Genomic DNA, 26,647 nt, shown 5'->3' with positions numbered 1-26,647 from the left:
AAATTAAAAGATATATTTATTTTGGTACAAAACTTTTGAGGGCTGGCACCATGGCTCACTTAGTTAATCCTCCACATTGCAGCACCAGCATCCCATATGGGGGCCGGTTCTAGTCCCGGTTGTTCCTCTTTCAGTCCAGCTCTCTGCTGTGGCCCAGGAGGGCAGTGAAGGATGGCCCAAGTGCTTGGGCCCCTGTACCCGCATGGGAGACCAGGAAGAAGCACCTGGCTCCTGACTTCGGATCGGTACAGTGCCGGCCATGGCGGCCATTGGGGAGTGAACCAACGGAAGGAAGACCTTTCTCTCTTGTCTCTCTTTCTCACTGTCTAGAACTCTGTCAAATAAATGTTTAAAAATTTGAAATTTATGCATAGTTTGTTTCATAATATACATTTTCCATGAACTTTTTGAAGTTCGGACTTTTAAAAACTTTGCACCAAAATAAACATCTTTTTCTTTTAATTCCATTTTCCACAAACCTTTTGAAGTATACCTTTGTGTTTACTGAGGCAGGAGAGTCTTATAAAAAATGCAATTCTTAAAACTCCAGGGAGGTGAGAACGGCCATCCATGCCTTGTGGCTCTGGGTGCCCACAGGGTCCCTGCCTCTAGGGGGGAGTTGTTGACTTCACTGTCATCCTGCAAGCCTGGCTTTGCATTGCATTGTGGTAAAATATTTTCTCTGCGACCTTTTTCAGACACAGACAGTTGTGAGCGATGGATGAGCTGCAAAAGCGAGTTCTTAAAGAAATACATGCACAAGGTGATCAATGACCTGCCCAGCTGCCCCTGCTCCTACCCCACGGAGGTGGCCTACAGCACAGCCGACATCTTCGACCACATCAAGCGCAAGGACTTCCGCTGGAAGGACGCCAGCGGGCCCAAGGAGAAGCTGGAGATCTACAAGCCCACAGCCCGGTACTGCATCCGCTCCATGCTGTCCCTTGAGAGCACCACGCTGGCTGCCCAGCACTGTTGCTATGGTGACAACATGCAGCTCATCACCCGGGGCAAAGGGGCCGGCACGCCCAACCTCATAAGCACCGAGTTCTCCGCAGAACTCCACTACAAAGTGGACGTCCTGCCCTGGATCATCTGCAAGGGCGACTGGAGCAGGTACAACGAGGCGCGGCCGCCCAACAACGGGCAGAAGTGCGCAGAGAGCCCCTCGGATGAGGACTACATCAAACAGTTCCAAGAGGCCAGGGAGTATTAACGAGACGGGGCAGAGGCGGAGAGATGCTGCCTTTGGTTTTGTGACAAACGCTTTGCACTGATCCGCCGGCTGGCACCCGGTCCTTCCTATCCGCCTGTGTGTATATCTGTATATACTACACGAGTATTTTTTATAAATCACACTAGGGGTGTGCGCCGGCCCTGAAGCCATCCTTGCCATGTACAGTGCCTACAGACCTCCTCGAAGTCTTACCCCTCCCGGGGGCGTGTGGGCAGGAGGCTGGGAGGACAGAGAGGCCTGAGGAAGAAACCGGGAAGCCACAGTGGGTGTGATTCAGGTCACACCCCAGGATCCGGTGTTTCCCAGAGAAGCGAAGGGAGAGAGAGACTCAAGTTGGAAACGTTATGAGCAGTCTTTCTATATAACTTATTTAACACGAATGATGTGACTTAAGCTTAACCTTTTCTCTGGAGTTGTCCTTGTGAAACTCGTCACTTCTGTGAGAGTTCGAAAAGAAAGGGGCTTAGGGAAGTGGAAGAGAAAGGGAAATTTTAAATGATTTCTTTAAAAATAAATAATGCAACAAGAAAACACCCACTTTAAACCAAAGGTTTTTTAGTCCTAAGGCACCTTGCTGGAGTTGCAGATGCCAAAATTCCCTTGCCTCAGATTGGGTAGCAGTTGGGGATATTTTTAATAGCAAATCTGAGGCCTGGTTTTAAATAGGCTTTAAAATAAAAGGCCAATACTAACCGAATTCTCTGATTTCACTAAAATGCCCCCAAAGAGTAGAATTTCTGCTTGGTAGGTTCAGAAGACTGCAGGAAGTTCAGACATAAAAAACAAGGAGTAGCACTTTTCCAAAGGAAAAAGTAAAAGAAAAAAAAAAAAAGAGAAATGAGACAAGAATATGGACTTCATTTCACTTATTTTAATACCATCTTAATTTTTTCTCCACCAATTTATTCCCAGTAAATAAATATAAAAGGGGTGGAAGGGCTGAAGTCTGGGAAACCCTAATTTTTATATATATATTTTAAGAAAGGGGAAAAATTTCATTATTTTTGTAAAGTATTTATTGAGTCATTGGGTCTTGTGCATCAGGCAATTGTAAGATGACCTGATTCTGAAGGGCGGAATTTAGGGGAATAAAGAGTTGGTTTTCATGCAAACTCACTTGCAAAACTTCAGGAAAAGAGAAATATATATAAATATATATATTATATATATAAAATAAAGTCATCATAAAATGTGTTCTTGCATCCTTGATTAACCAGCTTCACAGGTTAACACAATGTTGCACACAGCATCTTTGACACCAAGAGCATCTGCCTGACCAAGAGGCTGAAGCTCATCAACACACACATGATTTTTGCCTACTGAGAACTAAGAGAGCCAAACCCAGAGCAAAGGCTTAAGACAGCCCAACTGACCAAGGCCACTTCTAGACAAAATTCCACAGTTGTAGGAATAAGTAGAACTACTCAACACACAGTTGATTTCTTTTCCAGATGAGAAAACCAAAGCTCAGGAAATGTAAACCACATTGGACGCACCTTTCATTTTTTAGCCCAGAGCTCTTTCTATTGTAATCCATTTTGGGTGTCCTTATATTCTTGGTGTCTGATATTCCTGACTCTACTCTTAAGTTCTCATGATAAAATCCTGTTCCTATGTAAAAGCTCTCATCGTTTACATTGTAGAATGAATTATTTATATTCTGGAATGTATTGCCCATCAGGAATTTACATTAAGGTCTATCTCTAATAATGGAACCGTTATTCTCATTAACTGAACTAGCAGAGAGATATTCAGTGGGTCTATATACCATGAAAGCAGATCAGTTTTTAAAAACAGTTAAACTAATCTTTCTTTTTTATATGGCTATTTATTTTCATCTACTTTAGAGAGAGAAAGAGACTGTTTCATCTGCTGGTTCACTCCCCAAATACCTGTGACAGCCAGGACTGGGCCACCCCAAAGCCAAGAGCCTAGAACTCAGTCTGGGTCTCCCACTTAAGTGTTAGGGGCTCAAGCATTTCAGCCATCTTCTGCTGCCTCCCAGGATGCACTAGCAGGAAGCTAGATTGCAAACAGAGTAACTAAGACTCAAACTGCCATTACCCCAAGAAATCTATTTCTCCACAGAGTTGGCTGCCAGTGGAATGCATTGTCTTCCCTGGTAGGACAAGTATTCAAAGAGAGGCTAGAGATAATGCAAATAGGACATGCAATTGAGTGATAAGGAGAGACAAAAATGTATTTCAATGAGGCCCTCTCATAAGTTCAAAATACATTGGGAAAATAGTAGCAGAAATTAGGGAAGTATCTGTTGTTCCTTTTTGTTGTTGTTGTTTTTGACAGATAGAGTTAATGAGAGAGAGAGAGTTCAAAAAGAAAGGGTCTTAGGGAAGTGGAAGAGAAAGGGAAATTTGCAATGATTTCTTTAAAAATTAATAACACAACAAGAAGAGAAGAGAGAAAGGTCTTCCTTCCGTTGGTTCACTCCCAAAATGGCCGCTATGGCTGGCACTGTGCCAACCTGAAGCCGGAAGCGAGGTGCTTCTTCCTGGTCTCCCATGTGGGTGCAGGGGCCTAAGCACTTGGGCCATCCTCCACTGCCCTCTCGGGCCACAGCAGAGAGCTGGACTGGAAGAGGAGCAACCGGGACTAGAACCTGGGGTGCCAGCGTCGCAGGCGGAGGATTAACCAAGTGAGCCATGGCGCCAGCCCAGTATCTGTTGTTCTAATGGAGGAGTGGTATGTTATAAAAGCAGAAAAGATGGGGGAAAAGTTAATGCATTCAGAGTAAGAAAATACTATAGACAAAGACACAAAACTACTTTTCTGAAAACTTGGATGTGTAGAGCAATGAGCAGCAAGGTAAGAGTGGTGAGTTACGGAACCATATCTAAGGTAGTGTTTTGTTAAAGATTTAGTGCGGAATCTCATGGAGAACTGAGCTCCTGCATACCACATTGAGAGTGTCTGATAAAACCAATGTTTTCTACAGGCTCTCGGCCTTTTGATGTCAGATTTTGCTGTCTTGAGCTTATATAGGTGGAAGGAAGAGTTAACGGGGGGCATGGGAGAACTCCTTGTTTCTGCCCAGTGAGAATACACCTGATCTCCCATAAATGTCGGCATGGCCCCACACCACTGGAAATTGGCGGAACCATGATCTGCCTCTATCAAGATAAGCTCATTTTCAGTACTAAAGTCCCAGGAACCAATAAGCCATCCTCAGAAATCAAATCTTCATCACCCAAGGTATCCAATAAGACAAAGAAAACCTCATCTCATTCAAATCAGGATCCTGTGTTGGCCCCAGGCAATACCAGGTAATTCCCTCAGTGGATGGTGGATCAGTTGCTAAGGGGCAGACTTTGCTCTCAGCAGCACAAGATGTATACAGTTTCACGTGCAGCCTCTGTAAATGTGACCCTGGAGAGCTACTCACATGTCTCTCTTCAAATGTTTTGTTCCTTTGCCTCTCTGCAAAGTGTTCTTTTTCTAATAATCCACGGAGCCTCTTGAGGGCCCCATCTGAACACATCAACTAAGGCAGAGATGGCCAAGGCCCTCTAGTGGCTACACATGGGACGTGAGAGGAAGAGACCAGGAAGTGCATAACTTTCTCCTCTACTCGTCTACCATGATTATAGTCTCCCAAGCATTTCCATCTTTGTATCTAAAAGGGTAGAATTCCCCATCCTAAGTCTAAAGATCAAAGAATCAGTACTGTACTAGAAATCATTTTCTGAGCACATACTTTGTGCCTCTGTGCTAATCACTATACCATGGGAGGCCAGCATTATTATACCAATTTTACAGATGCTGAAAAGAAACTAAAAAAGGTTAACTTACCCAGCATCATTCCACTTGGTAAACAGCAGGGTTAGTAGAAACCAGTTCTCACTCTGATCACCAAGTTCTGGACTCCATGCCTCTCCTAACTCTTCCTAAAATCCCTCAGTTCAGAGACTCACTCTGCCTTTGTTCAAATTGTCCAAAGAGGACCTGCCTTTTCCTATAAATTCTAGTCCTTGTTTAGATTAGTGTGGGCCACAGAGTTCAACATTTCTAAGAGATAATCCGCTCCGTGCATGATCGAGACTGTTCAAACCAAACATGCTCCTTTTGGAAAGTAATCAGCTGATAGGTAAATAAGTATATAATCTGAGATAAAGTAAGAGATAGAAAGCCAATTTTTTTAATTGAAAGGAACAGTGAAAGAAAAAGAGTCAGTAAGATCTTCTATCTAATGGCTCACTCCCCAAATGCCTGCAACAGCCAGGCCAAATCCAGGACCCAAGAACTTATCCAAGTTTCCCATATGGGTGGCAGGACCCAAGTACTTGAGCCACCATCTGCTTCCTCCCTGGGTGTGCATTATCGAGAAGCTGAATCAGAAGTGGAGGCAGTACTCAAACTTAGGTACTCTGATATATGATATGGATATCCAACCTGTGAGTTAACCTGCTTAGGACACAACTCAGTGCCCTCAGACAAATAAAAATTTTTGATCACAAATGTATGATATTGAGTTATTTAAGTTAATTCTAGTTGCTGTAATATACAACCTTTGACAAAGTCAAAGGCTTAACACAACAAGTCTAATGAGTACTTTTCTGGTTAAGTGGCCCGCCTTTAAGTGATGACCCAGAGACCAGGTTCCTCCTATGTTATAGTTCTGCTATCATCAAGGTGTGACCCGGCACATGGCCCTGGGGAACATCTCTAGTCCAGCTTGCTCAAAGGGTAAAGAATGGGGAGAAGATGCATGAAGATTTTTATAAGCCAGGTAGCAAAGTGCTGTTCATCACATCTGCTCTCTCCACAGCTTGCTATACATCACACCCTTCTATAAGGGAGAGCGGGGAACAGAATCCTGTTGGGGGCTGAGAAAGTAGAGCTTTCTGTGTGAGAACCAAGACAGTTTCTGCCACAGAGGTAGCCCACCCATCATCTGATTACACAGGCAGAAAGAAAGACAGCCAAAAATGTGCCCAAAGTAGTGAGCTCAAGGTAGCCAACATAAGAAGGCTTTCTTACCCCTCTATCATCTTCCACAGTGTGTTAACAGTGCCAGCTGGACCTGTCTCCTTATCTATAAATTGGGATAAAACTGCCTATTTTGCCTACTTGGTGGCAGATGCTTTTGGACATCCCCTTGGTACTTTCCATATTGGTTCAGAGCAGCCCAACTTTGTACTGGCAGATCCTGCAAGTCTTTGCCTGATGTCTTTCTCTAGAGACAGTTCACTCAACTTGCACAGAGACAGACTGGGAGTTTCAGAGAGCTAACACTGCCCCTTCCCCAGGATTACTGAATAATTGACAGGCACTTGGTGAGTGAATACCCCAGCTCCCTCACCCCACAAGGGACACAACTCTAAAGCATATTTTTTTACCATTTACCAGCCCAGTTGAAATGAGCTCCAGGCACTCTTGGTGGTCACCTGTTTGGGAACACACACTTTATTGATTTTGTTCCCTTTCCACTGGAGTTTGCTCTAAGAATCTCCCAAATAAGCTACTTGCTCAAAAACTTCTTTCAGGGTGTGCTTCAGGGAGATCCCAAACCAAGAAGTCACTTCATGCTTTAATACTTATTAAGTGCTATTCAAATGTGAGCTTACTGTTACTGTCAAAATGCATTTGAAAATGCAGTTTTACTACAGGTGACAGATCTACCAAAAAAGGAAAATCAATCTCATTCTGGTGAGAGATAGGAACTCTGCCAGACTTTAATACAAAGGATCCTCGAAAAGTTCATGGCTCGTACTATGAAAAAGTTGTGAATGGGTTTCAAATTTTTTGCACCAAAATAAACTTACTATCAATTCTGTTTTTCCGTGAACTTTCCGAAGTTTCCTAATATCATTTTTTACAAAATAAAAATAAAGCCACAGTTTTTATGATTAAACTCAACAAATAGAAAATTACTTTACCAAATGCCTCTAACAGTTTTAAATACTTTTTCTTGATTTTAGAATTTGTTTCCTGACTAACTATAAACCAGTACTGCTCCAAGGAGTACACTTTGAGTGGAAGTGCTCAAAACAGCTCAGCAAGTGATGCAAGAAGTCCTCCAACAGCATCAGTTTTGCACTAACATAAGAAGAGTTATGAACAAGCTTCGCAGGAAGTATGGGAGGGGAGGGGGTAAGGGTAGGGTTGCCTCTTTGTCGTGCATTTACAATTTCCAATGGAAAAGTGTGTGGGTCCTCACCATTATGCCTGCACAATTTCAGACAAATTAAAGGCTTGTGTTAGTAATTACTAGGTGGGCATATACAGAAACATACATCCTTGTGTACAGGTCCTGCATACAGTAGTGTAAATTAAGGCACAGTATTTACAGCCACTTGCTTTTCTGAGGTTTAGAATGGGTTTACCATAAAGGATCAGAAATAGAGGGACATTTTCTGGAATCAGAAGGTAAGATTTTCTGGAACAAATTTATGAGATTAGTAATTCTTTGTTGAACCCCAGCAGAAGGACAAAGCTTAGATACAGCTTTTGATCTTTTATTATTATTACTATTATTTTGTTTGTTTGTTTGGTTTGGTTTTTCTTTTTCTTTTTTTTTTTTAACTTTTTTTTTCTTTTTTTCATGTTTGGTTGGATTTTAGATCTCCATGTAGAGACTTGGAAACCCAACATACAAAGATCAGTGTCTTGCCTGTAATGGCAAGAATAACATCATCCTTAACCATTTTAGTGGCAAAGAAATTGGTGGGAAACAGGATTGAGACACAGCTGCAATAGCAAAGCTGGGTAAGAATTTTATGACTTTGCTAATTTTCTATCTGTTCTGGGAGTAATAAATATGCCCTTATAGATAATCATGACTGCCCCAAAATGAAAAAAAAAATTCTTTTAAATGGCACAGAAAACCCTTTCATTCTTGAAGCATGTAATTCATGGATGACTTTCAAAATGTCATGTTTGAATTGGGAGAGTAACATTTCTTGAATTAATCAGGCAGTTGATTCAAGAATATGACTCAAAGGATATAAAAATTTCAAGTCTGGCTTTCAAAACAGAAAAAAGAATGCTTTTTTCTACGCAGTTAAGTTTACTTTTCACAAAGGTCATGGCTAAATCTTAGGTTCATGTGCTGTGGAAGGGAACAGACTAAATGAAGTATGCCTTTCATTCGTTGGCGTAAGGGAACAGTAGTGGATCTTAACAAGCTGCTTGCATTTTTATACCACTGGACTCCCAGTTTCACTTTGTCTAGTTGTCTCCTCCTTTATTCTCCTCTACACTTGGTTTCATGATACTTTTACGGTTTGTTTGTTCATCTATTTATGTTTTGAGCTTTTTGTTCTACCTTTGGACAGCTCAGCAAATGGAGGAGAAAGGGGATGAGGGAGCAGCAAAAAAAAAAAAAAAAAAAAAAAAAAAAAACCTCTTTTCAAAGAAATGAAATTCTCTTGGGAGCCACTGAAAGGAGTCATTAACATTACCGAGAGCATAAGCCAGGTGATGTCTTTGAAAAGGGAAGTCAGAAAAGATTCACACCTCTTCAGACTGCCCCCCGCAGGGCTGCTCAGTTGCCCAGTAAAGACCCAGAAGGGGTTTCCCAAGGTCTAAAGTTTCAGAGTCCTTGAATCAAAAGAAAGTGGGGTATTCTATGCTAGTGCTACTGAGGGCAGGACTTTCTGTCAAGAACATTTTAGGGTCCTTACTTTGGTATTCAAGTAAGTGGAGGCCAAAATCACCTGCTCCATGGCTAAGAACCACTGAGTGTCTCATGGGTGTTCCCTCCTCTGGGATATGGTGAAGTGAGGTAGGTAAGGAAAGTGCTGGGATAATAAAGGCTGGTTCACACCACTAGCTAGCAATGAATGCAGAAAGGTAAAGCTTGACATAGACCTGGCAAACTTGGTTCCTCTTCCACCTTCTCTGCTGTTTGGATACCACACTATGCTAGTCACCCACCTCACAGCTCATCTCCCACCCCTCTCCTGCACATTTTATAGCCAATTGGCCATCTATTGGGCCAAAAATTTTCAAGCATACTCTTTGAACATTTTATTGAAGTAGACACAAACTCAGAAAAGGGCATATGTGTTATAAGTGCATATGTGTTACAAGTGTGTAGCTCAATGAATTTGCACCAAGAGAACACGCTCATGTAACCACATTCATGACAAAGATCAAGAAGTGGAACATAAGGCTTATCAAAGAGAACTTTGGGGTGAGAGAAATGTTCTATATTTTGAATATTTTGTTCAAAATTCATTAAACTAGGCAATTTTAAAGGAAATTTCCTCATACGTAAATTTTATCTCACTACAAAGTACAGTTGTATGTCCATTAATGACAGGGATACATTCTGAAAACTTCATTAATTGCTGATTTTGTCATGTGAATATAACAGAATGTAGTTACACAAACTTGATACTGTAGGTCTCTCCACATGGCTTCTTGATGCCAGCATCACACTATATCACACAGCATACCATTTTACATAAGCTTTTTTTTTTTTCAAGTAAATCAGAGTATAATAAAAACCAGTTAATATCATTATACTTCTATATGACTGGCAACAAATTGGTTCACTTATACCAGCATCACCAGAAACACATGAGTAACGTATTATGTTATGACATTACAATTGCTATCATGTCATTAGGAGTAGAAATATTTCAGCTCCATTAAAATTTTATGGAACGACAGTCGTATATGCAATCTGACATTAAATGAAGGAGACATCATTCTGTGGCACATGACTTGTAAATAAATAAGACATTACCAGCACTCTCTTGCCCCCTTCCTGTTGGTACCTACTCTTCACCAAGAATAATCAGTATCATGACACTTATATCAAATTTGTCTTGCTTGACTTTGGACTTCAACTAAATAGAATCATAAAAGCATATACTTCTTGAGATTTAACAGCTTTTTCTCAACATGATATTATGAGATTCTTCTTCACTGTTGCTTGCAGGAATAGATCATTAATTCTCACGGCTGTCTAGTCAATTTGTGTATATACCACATTTTTATTTAGCAAGGTCCCCATGAATGGGTATTTGGGTGGTTTTCAGCTTGGAGACTTTCTAAATATAAACATTCCAGGGTTTGTCTTTGGGTGTTCATCTATACACATTTCTATTTGGAGTGGAATTAGTAAGGCACAAGGCAAGTACATCATTAGTAGGTACTGCCCAATAATTTTCCAAAGCAATTGTACTTATCGATGCTTTGTCTAGGAGTTTGAAGGTTTCACTTCTTTGATCAATCTTGATGCAGCCCTCTTCACTGAGTCTTCCCTGACCATTCTGCTCGTTGGCCTTTTCAGTCTTCATATTGAAGTCACTATGTATGTCTTGAGCACTACGTGCCTGTCTTGTCCACCATACTGCGTGCTGGACACACAGAACGGAACTGACAAGAACTCTGTCATACGTGAATGTCCCTCTGAGGTGATCATACTGCTATGTGACTCAAATGCAACTCAGATGTTTGGAATACTGTAATAGGTAACATGCAGTGTGATAAGACTGTGATTAATAATTAGATTACTCCTTGTACAGTAGAAGCTGTCACATAGTAGGATCCACCAATTTCACTCCTGGAGGCCTTTCTTTCTTCTTTTTCCATTAACAACAAATGGAAACAATTAAATTTTCCACCAACAGTTAAAGGGACAAAAAAACCATGCTTTGTTCATAACATAATACTGTCCATCCATTAAACCAAATGTTCTAGGACAATACATATCATTATAAAAGCATCTCTCAAAAATGTGTAAAAGACAAAATTGCAAATGGGCATTGACTGAATGTTTGTGTCTCCCAAAATTCAAATGTTGAATATCTAACCTCGAGTCTGTGGTATTGGGAGGTGGGGCCTTGGAGAAGTAATTCAATCATGAATGTGGAGCCTACATGCGTGAATTTAGTGCCCTATTCAAAGGACCCCAGGAGCTCTCTCGTCTTCTTTGTGCCACGTAAGGACACAACAAGAAGACAGCAGTCTGCAGCCCAGAAAAGGGCTCTCACTAGAAATGACCATGCTGGCACTCTGATCTCAGACTTTCAGTCTCCATGACTGCAAGAAATAAACTTCTGGTTTTCTATAAGCCATCAGTCCATGGCAATTTTGTCACAATAGTCTGAACTAAGACAGTATATAAATTATTTTACAATTTCAATCATTTAAAAACACAGTTCAGGATGATGGCATGTCTGAACTCTGACATACATAATTAAAGTACTAAATTATGCAGAGGAAGGCTAACAATTCTGTAACAACAGTTACTTACAGAATTACAGACAAAATATATCAATACATCAATAAACATAGAAATAATATGTGACAAAGTTAAACAACCTTGCATAATAAAACTCCGAATAAATTAGGTCTAGAGTAATGCACTTCAGCACAAAAAGATCTTGTATGACAAGCCCAAAAGTCAATATCATACTCAATGGTGAAAATTTAAAAGATCTAAGATCAGGAACAAGACAAAGAGGCTCACTCTTACCACTACTATTCAACACAGTCCTGGAAATCCTAACCTGAACAATCAAGCAAGAAAAGTGTCTAAATAGGAAAAAAGAATTTAAATTGCCTATTTGTAGGTAATATGATCCTATACTTATTTGGAAAACACTAAAGACTCTACCAAACACTTTTTAGAACTAATAAACAAATTCAGTAAAGGTGCTGTATACAAAATCAACATTAAAAAATCAGTACCATTTCTACACACTAACAAAAACTGTCCAAAAAAGAAATCAAGAAAATATTTCCATTTAGAGTAGCAGTTCAAAACCCAGCTGCCACACTTCTGATCCAGTTCCCTATTAATGTGCCTAGGAAAGCAGTGGAGCATGGCCCAAGAATTTGGGACCATGCACCCATATGGGAGACCCAGACAAGGCTCATGGCTTCTGGTTCCTGGCTTTGGCCTGGCCTAGCCCTGGTGGTTGCAATCATTTGGAGAGCAAAACAGAGGATGGAAGATTGATCGGTCGACCTCTCCTTCTCTCTCTCTCTTGCTCTCTCTCTAACTCTGCCTTTTCAATAGCTAGATCTGTTTTTTAAAAACGAATCAACTATCCAAGAAGGCAAAAGATATGTACACTGAATTGTATAAAACACTGAGGAAAGCAATTGAAGAAGACACAAATAAATGGAAATATACCTTGTATTAATGGGTTGGAAAATGTATATTGTAAAAAATGTCCATATGACTAAATTGAGTATCAATGAAATTTCCACAGAGACAGGAAAAAATACTGAAATTCATATAGAACCAAAATTGAGTTTTCAATGAAATTTTCACAAAAACAGGAAAAAATACTGAAATGCATATAGAACCAAAAGGATTCTAAATAGTCACATCAGTATTGAGCAAAAAGAATGAAGCAGAAGACATCAACCTCAAAATATGCTGCAGTACTATGGTAACCAAAACAGCTTGATCATGGCACTATATATATAATATATCATATTATAAATTATATATTATATATGTGATATATAATAATTATGTATAATAATATATTATATATACACATATTCTATAAATAATATATATTCACAATATATGTCACAATATTCACAATAGCCAAGATAGGGAAACAACCTAAGCATCCATCAATGGTTGGAAGGATAAAGAAAATACAGTACATTTGTGTTTATGTGTGTGTGTATACAAACATAAATACATACAAATACAGCCTTATAGAAGAAGAAAGTCCTGTCATTTGTGACAAATGGATGAATCTAGAGGCAATTTTGCTTAGTGAAATAAGCCAGACACATGAGACAAATGCAACAGGATTGTACTTACTATTGGAATCTAAAAAAAAAAAACTCAAAAAATTAGAGAGTAAAATGGGTGGTTACCAAGGGATGGGGGAAAACAGGGTTTTGTAATGGGGAAGTGTTGCTTAAAGGGTACAAAGACAGGAGGTCTAAGTTGTGGAGGTTTTTGTACACCATGATGACTGTAATTAATAATAATGTGTTACATGCTTAAAATTGCTGGGAGTCTTCTCATCACAAAAACGAACATGTGAGGTGATGGATATGTTAATTATCTTGATTTAATCATTTCATGATATATGCATATATTAAACCATCACATTGTATACCATGTATATGTACAATTTTCAATTAAAAAGAAGCCTAAAAACCATGTATGGCAAACTATTGATACTGGCAACACCTGAATATTGAGTAAAAACCTGACTATTGAGTAAAAACCTGACTATTGAGTAATATACAACTGCTCCATTATTTTCTGCGTGTGTGATATATTTTAAACCAAATATTAAAGCTATGTAAAACTGAAAAGGGAAAACAAAGTGCTGCAATGAGGTTATGGCGCACTCAGCCAGCATATGTGGAACAGAAGATGTCAGCTAACGACGTTGATGCTGCGGTGCAGACATTCCTGTCCACTCATCTTGGGTAATAAGGCCCTTCCTGCCAGCCACTGTGGTTCCCACAACAGATGCACACACTACCCCTCACCAGCTTCTCTCTGTCATGCACAGTCTGAAATAAACAATGTGCTGGACTCGAAATCTGGCTTCAAATCCAGTCTTTGCTGAGTTATACTTCCTACTCACCCCCTGTACTCCTGCCTCTTGGGTGAGGGGATGGGGAGAGTCAAGGAGACGCAACAAGAAAGTCAACTCTGGGCTCACTGGCTCCCACGAGCTCCCACCTTGAGCTGAAATACAGCTTTACTGAGCATCTACTTAGTGACAGACACTGAATAAGGAAACCATCTCACTCAACCACCTTTAAAAATTTTACACATGAGGACTCCTCAGCTCAGAGATTGGAAATTTGCCCATGATCATACAAGTGTTCAAATCTGAGCGTATCAGATTCCAAATTGGTATTTCTTCTTTTGTTGTTCATTCTTCAAAGTTGGAGATGGCATCTTCGATTTCTCTTGTTCCCTCTGTCTATCAAATGAACATCTGCATGAGGTGCGGAGGAGTGAAATTTGAGCCTCATCTGTTGCTCCTTTCATGTTCAAGCAGGTCCTCCAAGAAACCAAATGAGCTTGCCAGTGAATACCACCAGTCCTCCTCTTGGCCCATTCATCACCATAATGACCCAAGACCAAGATCCACCTGCAGATTTCTTCCACAACATATCCCCCTGAAAACACTGAATTTCAAATTATTATATTGTGGTGTCCAGTCTCACATGGAAGGAGCTACAAGTCCTTATTCCATTCTTATAACAAGTAAAAGGCTGAACCAACTGAAAATCAACAACCCTCCTTAGGTACATCAGAAAAGTGGTATCACAGACCAGGCCACTGCCTCTAGATCTGGGGAGACCAACAAGGGAATGCAGAGAATCACAGCTTGTTGGAGCAAAAAAAAAAAAAAAAAATCCACAAACACAACTCTCCTTGGGTTTTCCCATCAGCAAGCTGGGAAATCCAAACTGCAATTGATCAATGGCTGGAGGCTTGGTCCAGATAAGCCTAGCGGACCCAGTCAATGGGTGTGCATTTTACTCCAAGAGTGAATACTGTGAATACTGGAGAAATATCCCCTCATGCCTCCAGCAAGGGCAAGGGAAAAGCAAACATTTGGAAATATACCAGAACACTCTATTCTTAGCAAGGTCATCCCTCCAGAGAAACTAGTTAATGAGAGCTTAATCTTCTGGGATTAGCCTAACTGATCTGGGAACAGAAATACCACTTTAGCCCCCTCCAGCCTTCCACCCTGGAAAAAGGGAAGGGGAATGCCCTACTCCAGTTCACTCAGGCCACCCTGTCCTTTCTAAGGGTAGGGGGCCAAGGGTTGAGATACACATTTCATGGTCCAGAGATGCAGGCTTACTAATAGACTGAGACCTAATCATAGGACCTTAGAGCAATGTTAGAAGAACAGAAATCATACAATGTTCAGTCTCAGACCAAAATGGAATTAAACTAGACATAATAGAAAGATAGCTGGAAAAGCCCCAAAATCATGGGTCAAAAAAATCTCAAGAGTAATTTTAAGGTCTGGTGTTGTGGTGTAGCAGGTAGAGCCACTGCCTGCAGTGCCAGTAACCCATATGGGCGCTGGTTCCAGTCCTGGCTGCTCCATTGCTGATCCAGCTTCCAGCATTAGCCGCAGAAAATGGCCCAAGTGCTTGGGCTACTCCACCCAAATTAGAGACCCAGAAGAAACTCCTGGCTCCTGCCTTCAAACTAGCCAAAACCTAACCATTGTGGGTCATCTGGGGAATGAACCAAGCAGAAGAAAAGAAATAACTTCTTAAAATACAGCAGAAATCAATGATATTGTAACAGAAAAGTAATAGATAAAACCAATGAAAACAGAAGCAGAAAGATCAATAATTTCAATAAGCCTTGAGCCAGGCCAACTATTAAAAACAGAAAGAAGGCAGAAATTAGTAATATCAGAAATGAAAAGAGGACATCACCACAGAATCATATAGATGTTAGGATAATGGGGCGGGTGTTGTGGTGCAGTGGGTTAAGCTGCAGCTAGGGAACGCCCATATTACATATTGGAGTGCCTGGGACCAAGTCCTACTTCCACTTTTTAAAAAAGATTTATTTTATTTATTTGAAACAGAGAGAGACAAAGAGATCTGCCACCCATACCCACTGTTCATTTCCCTAAAGCCTGGAACTCCATATGAGAAGCAAAGCAGTTAGGAGTCGCATTGGCATTCCAATATGAGATGCCTGTATAACCTGCAGCAGGTTAAGCTGCTGGTCCTCCTGCCCTACTTTTGTTCTAGCTTCCTGCTAATTTGTCTGGGAGGCAGGAGATAATAAACTAAGCATTTAGGTTCCTGCTCAGCCATGTGGGAGATCTGGGTGGAGTTTCTGGCTCCTGGCTTTGGCCTGGCCCAGTCTCAGGTGATGCAGGCATTTGGGATGAAAGATGGAAGATGTCTCTCTCTTTCTCTCTCTCTTTATCTTTCTCTCTCTCTTTCTTCCCCCTCCCTTGTCTTTCCTTCTTTCTCTATCACTCTGCCTTTGAAAGAAATAAAATTTTTTGGCCTGACGTTGTGGCACAGCGGGTTAAGCCACCACCTGTGATGCCAGCACCCCAAATGAGCAACTGTTTCAGTTTTGGCTGCTACACTTCTGATCCACCTCCTTGCTAAAGCACCTGGGAATGCAATGGAAGATGGCCCAAGTACTTAGACCCTGCCACCCTTGTGGGAGACCAGGATGGAGTTCCAGGCTTCTGGCTTTGGTCTGGCCCAGCCCAGGTCATTGTAGCCATTTAGGAAGAGTACCAGCAGATGGAAGATTGATCTCTCTCTTTCTTTCTCTCTCTCTCTTTCTCACCCATTCTTTCTCCCCCTCTCTCTCTGCCTTTCAAATAAGTAAAATAAATATGTTTAAAAAGAAAATTTTTTGAAAATAAATGAGTAATAAAGGAATACTATGAAGCACTCTGCCTATAAATTAGATAACCTAGATGAAATGGACAGATTTTTTTTTAAAGACACAAAATGCCAAAACTCATAAAAGAAGAATAGGCAATTTAAATAGACCTTTATGTATTAAAGAAATTGAATCAATAAATAATAGCCTTCCAAAAAGAAAGCACCAGGTCCAGATGGGCAAACATGTAAGGCAGACATTATACCAATTCTCTTTCATAAGATGGAAGCAGAGGGAATACCTGCTAATACATTCCAGAAGCCAAATTACTTTAAAACCAAAACCATACAAAGACATTACATGAGAAAACAGACCAGTATCTCTCATGCAAAAATCTTCAACCAAATGCTAGCAAATAAAAATAACAATATATTAAAAGAATATATAGTACAACTAAGTAGAATCTATGCCAAAAATGCAAGGCTGGTTCGCCATTCAAAAATCAATTAATGTGGGCCGGCACTGTGGTGCAGTGGGTTAACGCCCTGGCCTGAAGCGCCGACGCCCATATGGGATGCCAGCGCTCCAGGCCAGGGTCTTGGTTCTAGTCCCAGCTGCTCCTCTTCTGATCCAGCTCTCTGCTGTAGCCTGGGAAAGTAGTAGAGGATGGCCCAAGTCCTTGGGCCCCTGCACCCGTGTGGGAGACCTGGAAGAAGTTCCTGGCTCCTGCTTCGGATCGGCGCAGCTCCAGCCGTTGCGGCCATCTGGGGAGTGAACCATCAGATAGAAGACCTCTCTCTCTCTGCCTCTCCTCTCTGTGTAACTCTGACTTTCAAATAAATAAATAAATCTTTAAAAAAATCAATGTGATCATGACATCAACAAGCTAAAGAGGAATCACATAATCATATCAGTAGATGCAGAAAAAGCATATGACAAAATCCAACAATCACTCACGCTGAAATTTCTCAATAAACAAGGAATAGAGGAGGACTTTCTCAGTTTGACGATGAGTATCTGGGAAAAGCTTACAACTAACACCATCCTTAATGAGATAAAGAACAAAATAAGGATGTCCCCTCTCACCACTCCTTTTCAACTTCATACTGGAAGTCCTAGGTAATACAATACAATAACAAAACAAAATATATGGCATTCATATTGGAAATGAACAAATAAAACTGTCTTGGCTCACAAATGACAAGACTGTCTAGGTAGCAAACCCAAAATAACAACAACATCAACAACAAAACAATGGAACTAATAAGCAACTGTAGCCGATTCTGCAGGATACAAAGTTAAATACACAAAAGTAAACAGTGTTACTATATATCACAATGGACAGTTGAAATTTGAAATGAAAAGCAATGCCATTTATGATAGATTCCCTATAATAAAATACTTGGATATAAATGCACAAGAGCTATACACAGAAAAATACAGAGCTTTGATGAAAGAAGTCCAAGAACAAAATAAGGAGATGTTCCGTGTCAGGAAGATTCCATTTTGTCAAGATTGTCAGTTCTTCCCAATTTTATCTACATATTGGAAGCAGTCACCATAAAAATTCCAGCAAGTATTTTGTGAATATCAGAAACTAATCTAAGCTCTATGGAAAAGCTAAAGACTCAGAATATCCAAAAAAATGTTGAAGCAGAAAAACGAAGGTGGAGGACTGACACTACTTGACTCCAAGACATTCTACACAGCCACAGGAATCCAGTCAGTGTGTTACTGGCAGAAGAAGAGACAAAAAGATCAATGGAACAGAACAGCAAGTTTGGGAATGGAGCCACACAGAGTCAACTCATCTTTGACAAAGGAGTAAAGACAACATAATAAGGAAAGATCATCTTTTCAACAAATGATGCTGGGATAACTGGACATCTATATGTAAAGAGAAAAATAAAGAACCTAGACTCAGACCATATATCATTCACAAAAATTGATTCAAAATGGATCATAAGCCTAAACATAAAAAAAACACAATAAACTCTAAAGATAACATGGGAGAAAAATCTAGATGACCTCGGTTTTGGCAATGATTTTTCAGATGCAATACCAAAAATACAATCTGCAAAATAAAAAATTGATAGCTTGGCTTCATTAAAATTAAAAATTTCTGCTCTGCAAAAGACAGTGTAAAGAGAATGAAAAGACAAGCCACAGACTGAGAAAATACCTGCCAGATACATCAACTAAAGAACAGTTACCCAAATATACAGAAAATTCTTTCTTTAAGATTCATCTATTTATGTATTTAATTGAAAGGCAGAGTTACAGAGAGAGAGAGAGAGAGAGAGAGAGAAAGAGAGAGATAGAGAATAAGACAGGGAGACAGAGAGACAGAGATTTCCATCCGCTGGTTCACTCCCCAAATGGCCACAATGGCCAAAGCTGGGCCAATCTGAAGCCAGGAGCCAGAAGCTTCTTTTGGGTCTCCCACATAGGTGCAGGGCCCCAGTTAGTTGGGCCATCTTCTGCTGCTTTCCCAGGCACATTAGCAGGAAGCTGGATTGAAAGTGGGACAGCCAGGACTAGAAGCGGCCACCCACATGGGATGCTCACACTGTAGGCAGTGGCTTTGTATGCTACACCAAAACACAGGCCCCAAGAGGATTCTAAAATTAAAAAATAAGGACATGGGCAACCAAATTACACACTATGTGTCTTGAAATATTACACTTTATCCTAAAATATGTAAAATTATTACATATTAATCTGAACAATGAATAAAACCCTGGGCAAAAATTTACAAATAAATTAAATCATATATAGAGAAAGAAAGGTGAAGGACTTTGATGGACACTTCACCAAGGAGACACAGATGGCAACCAAGCACACGAAAAGAGCTTCCACATCACAGGTCATTAGGGAAATGTAAACAATGTGATACAGCTACACACTTAGGTCAAAATCCAGAACATTGACAATACCAGATGCTGGTAAGGACATAGAACAATGGGAATTCAGTGGTTGTGGGAATGCAAAATGGAAACAGAGACTTTGGAAGACTGGAGGCTTCATACAAAACTGAACATATTCTTGCCTTATGATCCAGCAGTATTTAACACAAAGTCGTTAAAAACTTATGTCCAAACAAAAGCCTGCACAAGAGTGTTTATAGCATCTTTATTCATAATGCTCAAACTTGGAAGCAACCAAGATATCCCTAAGGATTGTGTGGATAAACAACTATAGTATTTCCAGATAATGGAATACCAATCATTACTAAAAATAAATGAGTTACCAAGCCATGACAAGACATAGAAGAAACGTAAATGTATATTAGCAATGGAAGATGCCAAACTTAAAAATATACACACTATATGACTCCAATTTTATGCCATTCTTAAAAAGGCAAAATTGTTTTTTTTAATTAAACTTTTATTTAATGAATATAAATTTTCAAAGTACAGCTTATGGGTTACAATGGCTTCCCCCCTCCCATAACTTCCCTCCCACCCACAACCCTCCCCTTTCCCGCTCCCACTCCCCTTCCAATCACATCATGATTCATTTTCAATTCTATTTATATACAGAAGATCAGTTTAGTATATATTAGGTAAAGATTTCAACAGTTTGCCCCCATATAGCAACACAAAGTGAAAAAATACTGTTGGAGTACTAGTTATAGCATTAAATAACAGTGTACAGCACATTAAAGACAGAGATCCTACATAATATTTTTTTAAAAATTAATTAATTTTTTATGCCATTTCCAATTTAACACCAGGTTTTTTTTTTCATTTCCAATTATCTTTATATACAGAAGATCAATTCAGTATATAATTAGTAAAGATCTCATCAGTTTGTACCCACACAGAACCACAAAGTGTAAAAATACTGTTCTAGTACTAGCTATAGCATCACTGCACATTAGACAACACATTAAGGACAGATCCCACATGGGATGTAAGTACACAGTGACTTCTGTTGCTGACTTAACAATTTGACACTCCTGTTCATGGCGTCAGTAATCTCCCTAGGCTCTAGTCATGAGTTGCCAAGGCTATGGAAGCCTTTAGAGTTCACTGACTTTGATCTTATTCCAATAGGGTCATAGTCAAAGTGGAAGTTCTCTCCTCCCTTCAGAGAAAGGTACCTCCTTCTTTGATGGCCCCATTCTTTCCACTGGGATCTCACTCACAGAGATCTTTCATTTAGGTCTTCTTCTTTTTTTCCCTTTTCCATGGTTTCTTGGCTTTCCATGCCTACAATACTCTCATGGGCTCTTCAGCCAGATCCAAATGCCTTAAGGGCTGATTCTGAGGCCAGAGTTTGTTTAGGACATCTGCCATTCTATGAGTCTGCTGTGTATCCCACTTCCCATGTTGGATCTTTCTCTGCCTTTTTGATTCTATCAGTTAGTATTAGCAGACACTTGTCTTGTTTGTGTGATCCCTTTGACTCTTAGACCTATCAGAGCCATCAATTGTGAGCTGAAATTGATCACTTGGACTAGTGAGATGGCATTGGTACATGCCATCTTGATGGGATTGTATTGGAATCCCCTGGCATATTTCTAACTCCACCATTTGGGGCAAGTCCGATTGAGCATGTCCCAAATTGTACATCTCCTCCCTCTCTTTTTCCACTCTTAAATTTAACAGGGATCACTTTTCAGTTAAAATTTAAACACCTAAGAATAATTGTGTGTTAATTACAGAGTTCAACCACTAGTACTAGAACAACAACAACAATAACAACAACAAATACTAAAAAGGATAAAGTATTACATTGTACATCTAGAGTCAGGACAAGAGCTGATCAGGTCATTGTTTCTTATAGTGTCCATTTCACTTCAACAGGTTTCCCCTTTGGTGCTCAGTTGTCGCCAATCAGGGAAAACAAATGATATTTGTCTCTTTGGGACTGGCTTAATTCACTCAGCATAATGTTTTCCAGATTGCTCCATCTTGTTGCAAATGACTGGGTTTCATTGTTTCTTACTGCTGTATAGTATTCTATAGAGTACATGTCCCATAATTTCTTTATCCAGTCTACTGTTGATGGGCATTTGGGTTGGTTCCAGGTCTTAGCTATTGTGAATTGAGCTGCAATAAACATTAATGTGCAGATGGCTTTTTTATTAGCCAAATTAAGTTCCTTTGGGTAAATTCCAAGGAGTGGGATGGCTGGGTTGTATGGTAGGGTTATGTTCAGGTTTCTGAGGAATCTCCAGACTGACTTCCATAGTGGCTTAACCAGTTTGCATTCCCACCAACAGTGGGTTAGTGTCCCTTTTTCCCCACATCCTCTCCAGCATCTATTGTGGGTAGATTTCTGAATGTGAGCCATTCTCACCGGGGTGAGGTGAAACCTCATTGTGGTTTTGATTTGCATTTCTCTGATTGCTAGTGATCCTGAACATTTTTTCATGTGTCTGTTGGCCATTTGGATTTCCTCTTTCGAAAAATGTCTGTTGAGGTCCTTGGCCCATCTCTTAAGTGGGTTGTTTGTTCTGTTGTTGTGGATTTTCTTGATTTCTTTGTAGATTGTGGTTATCAACCCTTTATCTGTAGCATAGTTTGCAAATATTTCTTCCCATTCTGTCGGTTGTAAAAAGGCAAAATTGTAAAGACAGTGTTTGATTTTGGGCTGGGGGAAAGGGATGAACAGGAGAAGCACGGAGGATTTGTAAGGCAATGAAATTACTCTGCATGATACCACAATGGTACATAGATGCCATTTGCCATTTATCCAGACCCCAAGAGTAAACAACATCTCAAGAAAGCGCTAATGTAAACTGTGGACTCTCAGTGATAAGGGTGCATCAATGCAGGCTCACTGCCTGTAGCAGATGTACCATGCAGACAGGGGATGTTGATAAATGGAAAATGGAAGAGGCCGTGTGCATGTGGGGGAAAGAGGTATGCGAAGAATCTCCATATTGCGAATCCAGAACTCCTCTAAAAATAAAATCTGTGTTTTAAGTGAATATTAGAAAAATCCCACCAGTCACAGAGAATCAAATGGGATGTGAACAACTAGATTGTGAGCAACTCCTGGCTTAGGCTGCATGAGGGAGACACACACCCTCTGGCCGCATGAGCCTGGCTCCCCAGGCATTTCTCCTCCCAGTCAGAAACTGGATGGAAGCCTCTGATCCACAGCTGAGCACGGCTGGCGTTCACAGAGGCCGAAGGTTAAGGAATGATCCTGCATCAATCCTAACAGGGAGCAGTCACCTGTGAGAAGAGAGCTGGATAAGGTACAGATGAGAGAAGAGAGAGAACGAAAGAAAAACAAGACAGGCAAGATGGTGAAGTGAAAAAGTCTGTCCCACCTTCTGTCTCATTTGTTAAGTCAGGTGAAAAGGGATCATTTTCTTCAGAGTTCTAAACGTACTATGGTGCATAAAGATATGAATGGGGTTAAGTTTTGACTGCAGGGAAGTGTCTACATCTTTTCATGGTGACTGTAAATTAAGCCCTTACACACACACACACACACACACTCCAGATGGTGAGGAAGCTCCAAGGATACCCTTGGGTGACCTGCTTATCTCTGGGCTGCAATAGCAGTTGGCCATGGTGTGGCTGGCATCTGGTCAGAGGGAAGAGGCTCTGCGCAGGTCCCCCAGAGAACACACAGGGCTCTGGGCGGGGAAGAGAGCAGGGAGGTAGTTCCACTACTGCTACCCCACGGAGGGAAGAAAGCCACAATAGCTTTGAAAACCCCAGCTAGGGGCTGGGGGCTGGAGAGTCATACCAGATAGTCTTCCAAGAGGGCTTTCAGGAGGTGACCCAGAACCCCAAAGTCAGAGGCTGGGATTGAGGGGCAAGGGTTGGAGTTGTGGAGAAAGTTTATTCCTCTTTCATGAAAAGTAAGTCTAGAGATGGATGATTACAGGTAGGTATGGGTCCAATTTCTTCAGTTTAACTGCTCCATGGTTCTCTTTGTGCAATGTCCACTTCATGTTTTAAAATGACTGCCAAGCTCCAGTCATTACATTCATATTCAAGTCAGGGGAAAAAAAGGTGGGAAAAGACTTCCCAGAAGGTAAAGATACAACTTCTCTTTGCATTCCATTCAACCGTGACAATGGGCAAAACTGTCTATTCAGAGTTACTGTAGTTATATATGTATGTATACCCCAGGAGAGAAAAACCTATAAGAATTCTATGACAAATAAGATGATACTGGAGAGAAAACTGGCAGTTTCCTCCACAGGAGACTAAACCACACAAATCCTGACTGAGAGCTGTAGTCAAAATTCATGTGTTGTGTGTGGTCAGACTTCAAGCATAGCTTTTGCTCTTTGGGTTAGTGGTAGTGCTGCTTGGATACAAGGGGGAAAAGTTCTAGAAAGTTCCAGAAAGTTCCAGAAACTTGTCTCCCTAGCATCTGAAACTCTCACCGGCACTGCAGTATGAACATGATCCTCATCTCCCAGCCCTGGCCATTACTTTGAAAACAGCCTGAGCAGAGGAACTTGGAATCCAGGAGCAGGCAGGTGCAGTCACACACAGCTGGCTCTCAAGAAATGTTTGAGAAGATGAGGAATGAATCATGGCTTGCTCCAACAGAAATGTGTGATTCTTTTCCATGCGTATTGAAGTACTGAAGAATATTATTGAATTCATGTCTTTTCTTTCCATTATTTTCTCAAGTGAATTTCTAATAGTATGCAGTGTGGAGAGAGGCAGCAGAGTTGGATTCTTGGGCCATCCTGCCTGGATTTGAATGCCTAATTGACAACATGCTAGCTGTGTGACCTAGGGAAAGTTACTCAACTTTGCTGTGCCTTAGTTGTCTCATTTACAGAATATGGTTCATAAATGGTACTGCCATTCATAGGGTTGTCCTGAAGAGTGCATCAGCTAACATTTTTACTATAAAAATTGTGAATCATTTAGAACAGTGATTGGCACAAAATACTACATAAAATGCACTAAAAGTTCAAGTACTCTTGCATCTCAGCATCTCAAAAGGATTCTCCATTTAAATAGAGCTGGCAAACTGCAGCCCAGCATAGCTGTTTTCCAACTTGACAGCTCTTTAGGTTCAAGCGTTTCTCAGCATTGCCCCCACCTCCCACAGGCTCATCATGGTCAAAGACAGTTAGTTGATGGTGCATTTTCTGGGTGTCTTCTCTAAAAGAAACATCCCCACTGTCACCCTGCCCTGTTGCCTGGGCTGAAGAACCCCCCACAGGCACTGACTGTAATCCTCTCCCCAAACCCTCCACCTGCCAGCTCGCTTGCTTCACAGCATCCCAACAAGCTGAGCATGTTGCAAACAGAGATCAGTTCCCTTTGATGGCCAGGACCAGACGAGGTCCATATGAGGCTCTCAGACAAGGCTTTTGCTTTGTTTCTAAACAACTTAAGAGGAATTCAAAGAGGAAGAAGTGCCCTATTTTTTTTAAAAGCTCTCTTTTCCTGCCCAAACAGAAAGAAAAACCCAGGTCCCAGGAAGTGACCCAAAGAGACAGACAGCCAGATTTTGAGAAGGAGACAGGAAGGCAGGACCAGGAATGGCTGCACAGCTTAGATTACTTCCTAAAGGATGGGGGTCGGAGGATACATGATCTTTATCTAATCAGACAGTCTACCCAGGAAGTCCCTGGGATCAAAGCAAGGGCTTTTTTTTTTTTTTTTTTTTTTTTTTTTATTTAGCACTGTGTCAACTTAAAAACAGTCCTGGCAAAGCCATAGATCTGGACAAACTCACACCTCTCCCCACCCCCACCGCCCTGACCTGTCTCTCAGCATCTGAACCCTCTTAACATTCCATTTGGAATAAAGCTCCAGGATGAAGAGAGTCCCTGGGATTACTGTAGGAAGAGACAACATTTGACAGAGGAAGAGAGAAAAACACGCAGACCTGTCTGGCTTCCTGTAACAAGTAGGTGCAGGTTCCAGGGATAGCACCACCATAATCATTTCTCAGAAGGCTCCTCACCATAGTCCCCTGAGAGCAAAGAAGTCTCCAGGGAGAAAAGTATGCAGCCCTCGACACAAGCGCTTACCCAACCTGTCAGGTGTTGTAATGTGATGATTGGAGGAAAAGCAGACACAAAGGGGTAGCAAATGAATGTGCCTATGGAACAGAGGAGGGCAGCAGTGCAGAGCTAGGGGCCCCAAAAATCCTTGATTCAAATGGTGACATGATGGGCTGGATGGGTAAGGGTTTTGTCTATGTAAAGCAAGAGACACACTGAAGACTTGTGTTGAAGACAAGACAAGAACTGGCTGAAGAGCCCATGAGAGTATTGTAGGCATGGAAAGCCAAGATACCATGGAAAAGGGAAAAAAAGAAGACCTAAATGAAAGATCTCTGTGAGTGAGATCCCAGTGGAAAGAATGGGGCCATCAAAGAAGGAGGTACCTTTCTCTGAAGGGAGGAGAGAACTTCCATTTTGACTATGACCCTATCGGAATAAGATCAAAGTCAGTGAACTCTAAAGGCTTCCATAGGCTTGGCAACTCATGACTAGAGCCTAGGGAGATTACTGACGCCATAAACAAGAGTGTCAAATTGTTAAGTCAGCAACAGAAGTCACTGTGTTCTTATGTCTCATGTGGGATCTGTCCTTAATGTGTTGTCTAATGTGCAGTGATGCTATAGCTAGTACTAGAACAGTATTTTTACACTTTGTGGTTCTGCGTGGGTACAAACTGATGAGATCTTTACTAATTATATACTGAATTGATCTTCTGTATAAAGATAATTGGAAATGAAAAAAAAAACCTGGTGTTAAATTGGAAATGGCATAGAAAATTAATTAATTTTTTAAAAAATATTATGTAGGATCTCTGTCTTTAATGTGCTGTACACTGTTATTTAATGCTATAACTAGTACTCCAACGGTATTTTTTTCACTCTGTGTTGCTATGTGGGGGCAAACTGTTGAAATCTTTACCTAATATATACTAAACTGATCTTCTGTATATAAAGATAATTGGAAATGAATCTTGATGTGAATGGAAGGGGAGAGGGAGCGGGAAAGGGGAGGGTTGCAGGTGGGAGGGAAGTTATGGGAGGGGGGAAGCCATTGTAACCCATAAGCTGTACTTTGGAAATTTATATTCATTAAATAAAAGTTTAATAAATGAAAAAAAAAGACAAGAACTGAGGAAATATAATGGAATACAATGGAA

General features: G+C 40.7%; 1 protein-coding gene across 2 annotated transcripts in view; it reads left to right on the top strand.

Annotated features, from left to right (window-relative positions):
- Positions 1-2,409, top strand: part of ISM1 (isthmin 1) — a 77,800-nt gene extending 75,391 nt beyond the window's left edge. For both annotated transcript variants that reach the window (XM_062202276.1, XM_062202275.1), the window contains one exon: positions 699-2,409. In XM_062202276.1, coding sequence (XP_062058260.1) covers positions 699-1,216 — 518 coding nt within the window. In that variant the 3' untranslated portion in view covers positions 1,217-2,409. The remainder of the gene's footprint in view (positions 1-698) is intronic.
- Positions 2,410-26,647: the final 24,238 nt, after the last annotated feature.

Source organism: Lepus europaeus, chromosome 10 (genome assembly GCF_033115175.1).
Source record: "Lepus europaeus isolate LE1 chromosome 10, mLepTim1.pri, whole genome shotgun sequence".
Taxonomy (NCBI): Eukaryota; Metazoa; Chordata; class Mammalia; order Lagomorpha; family Leporidae; genus Lepus; species Lepus europaeus.
Note: the sequence above shows the minus strand (reverse complement) of the source record. Positions and strands in the feature narration are given on the sequence as shown.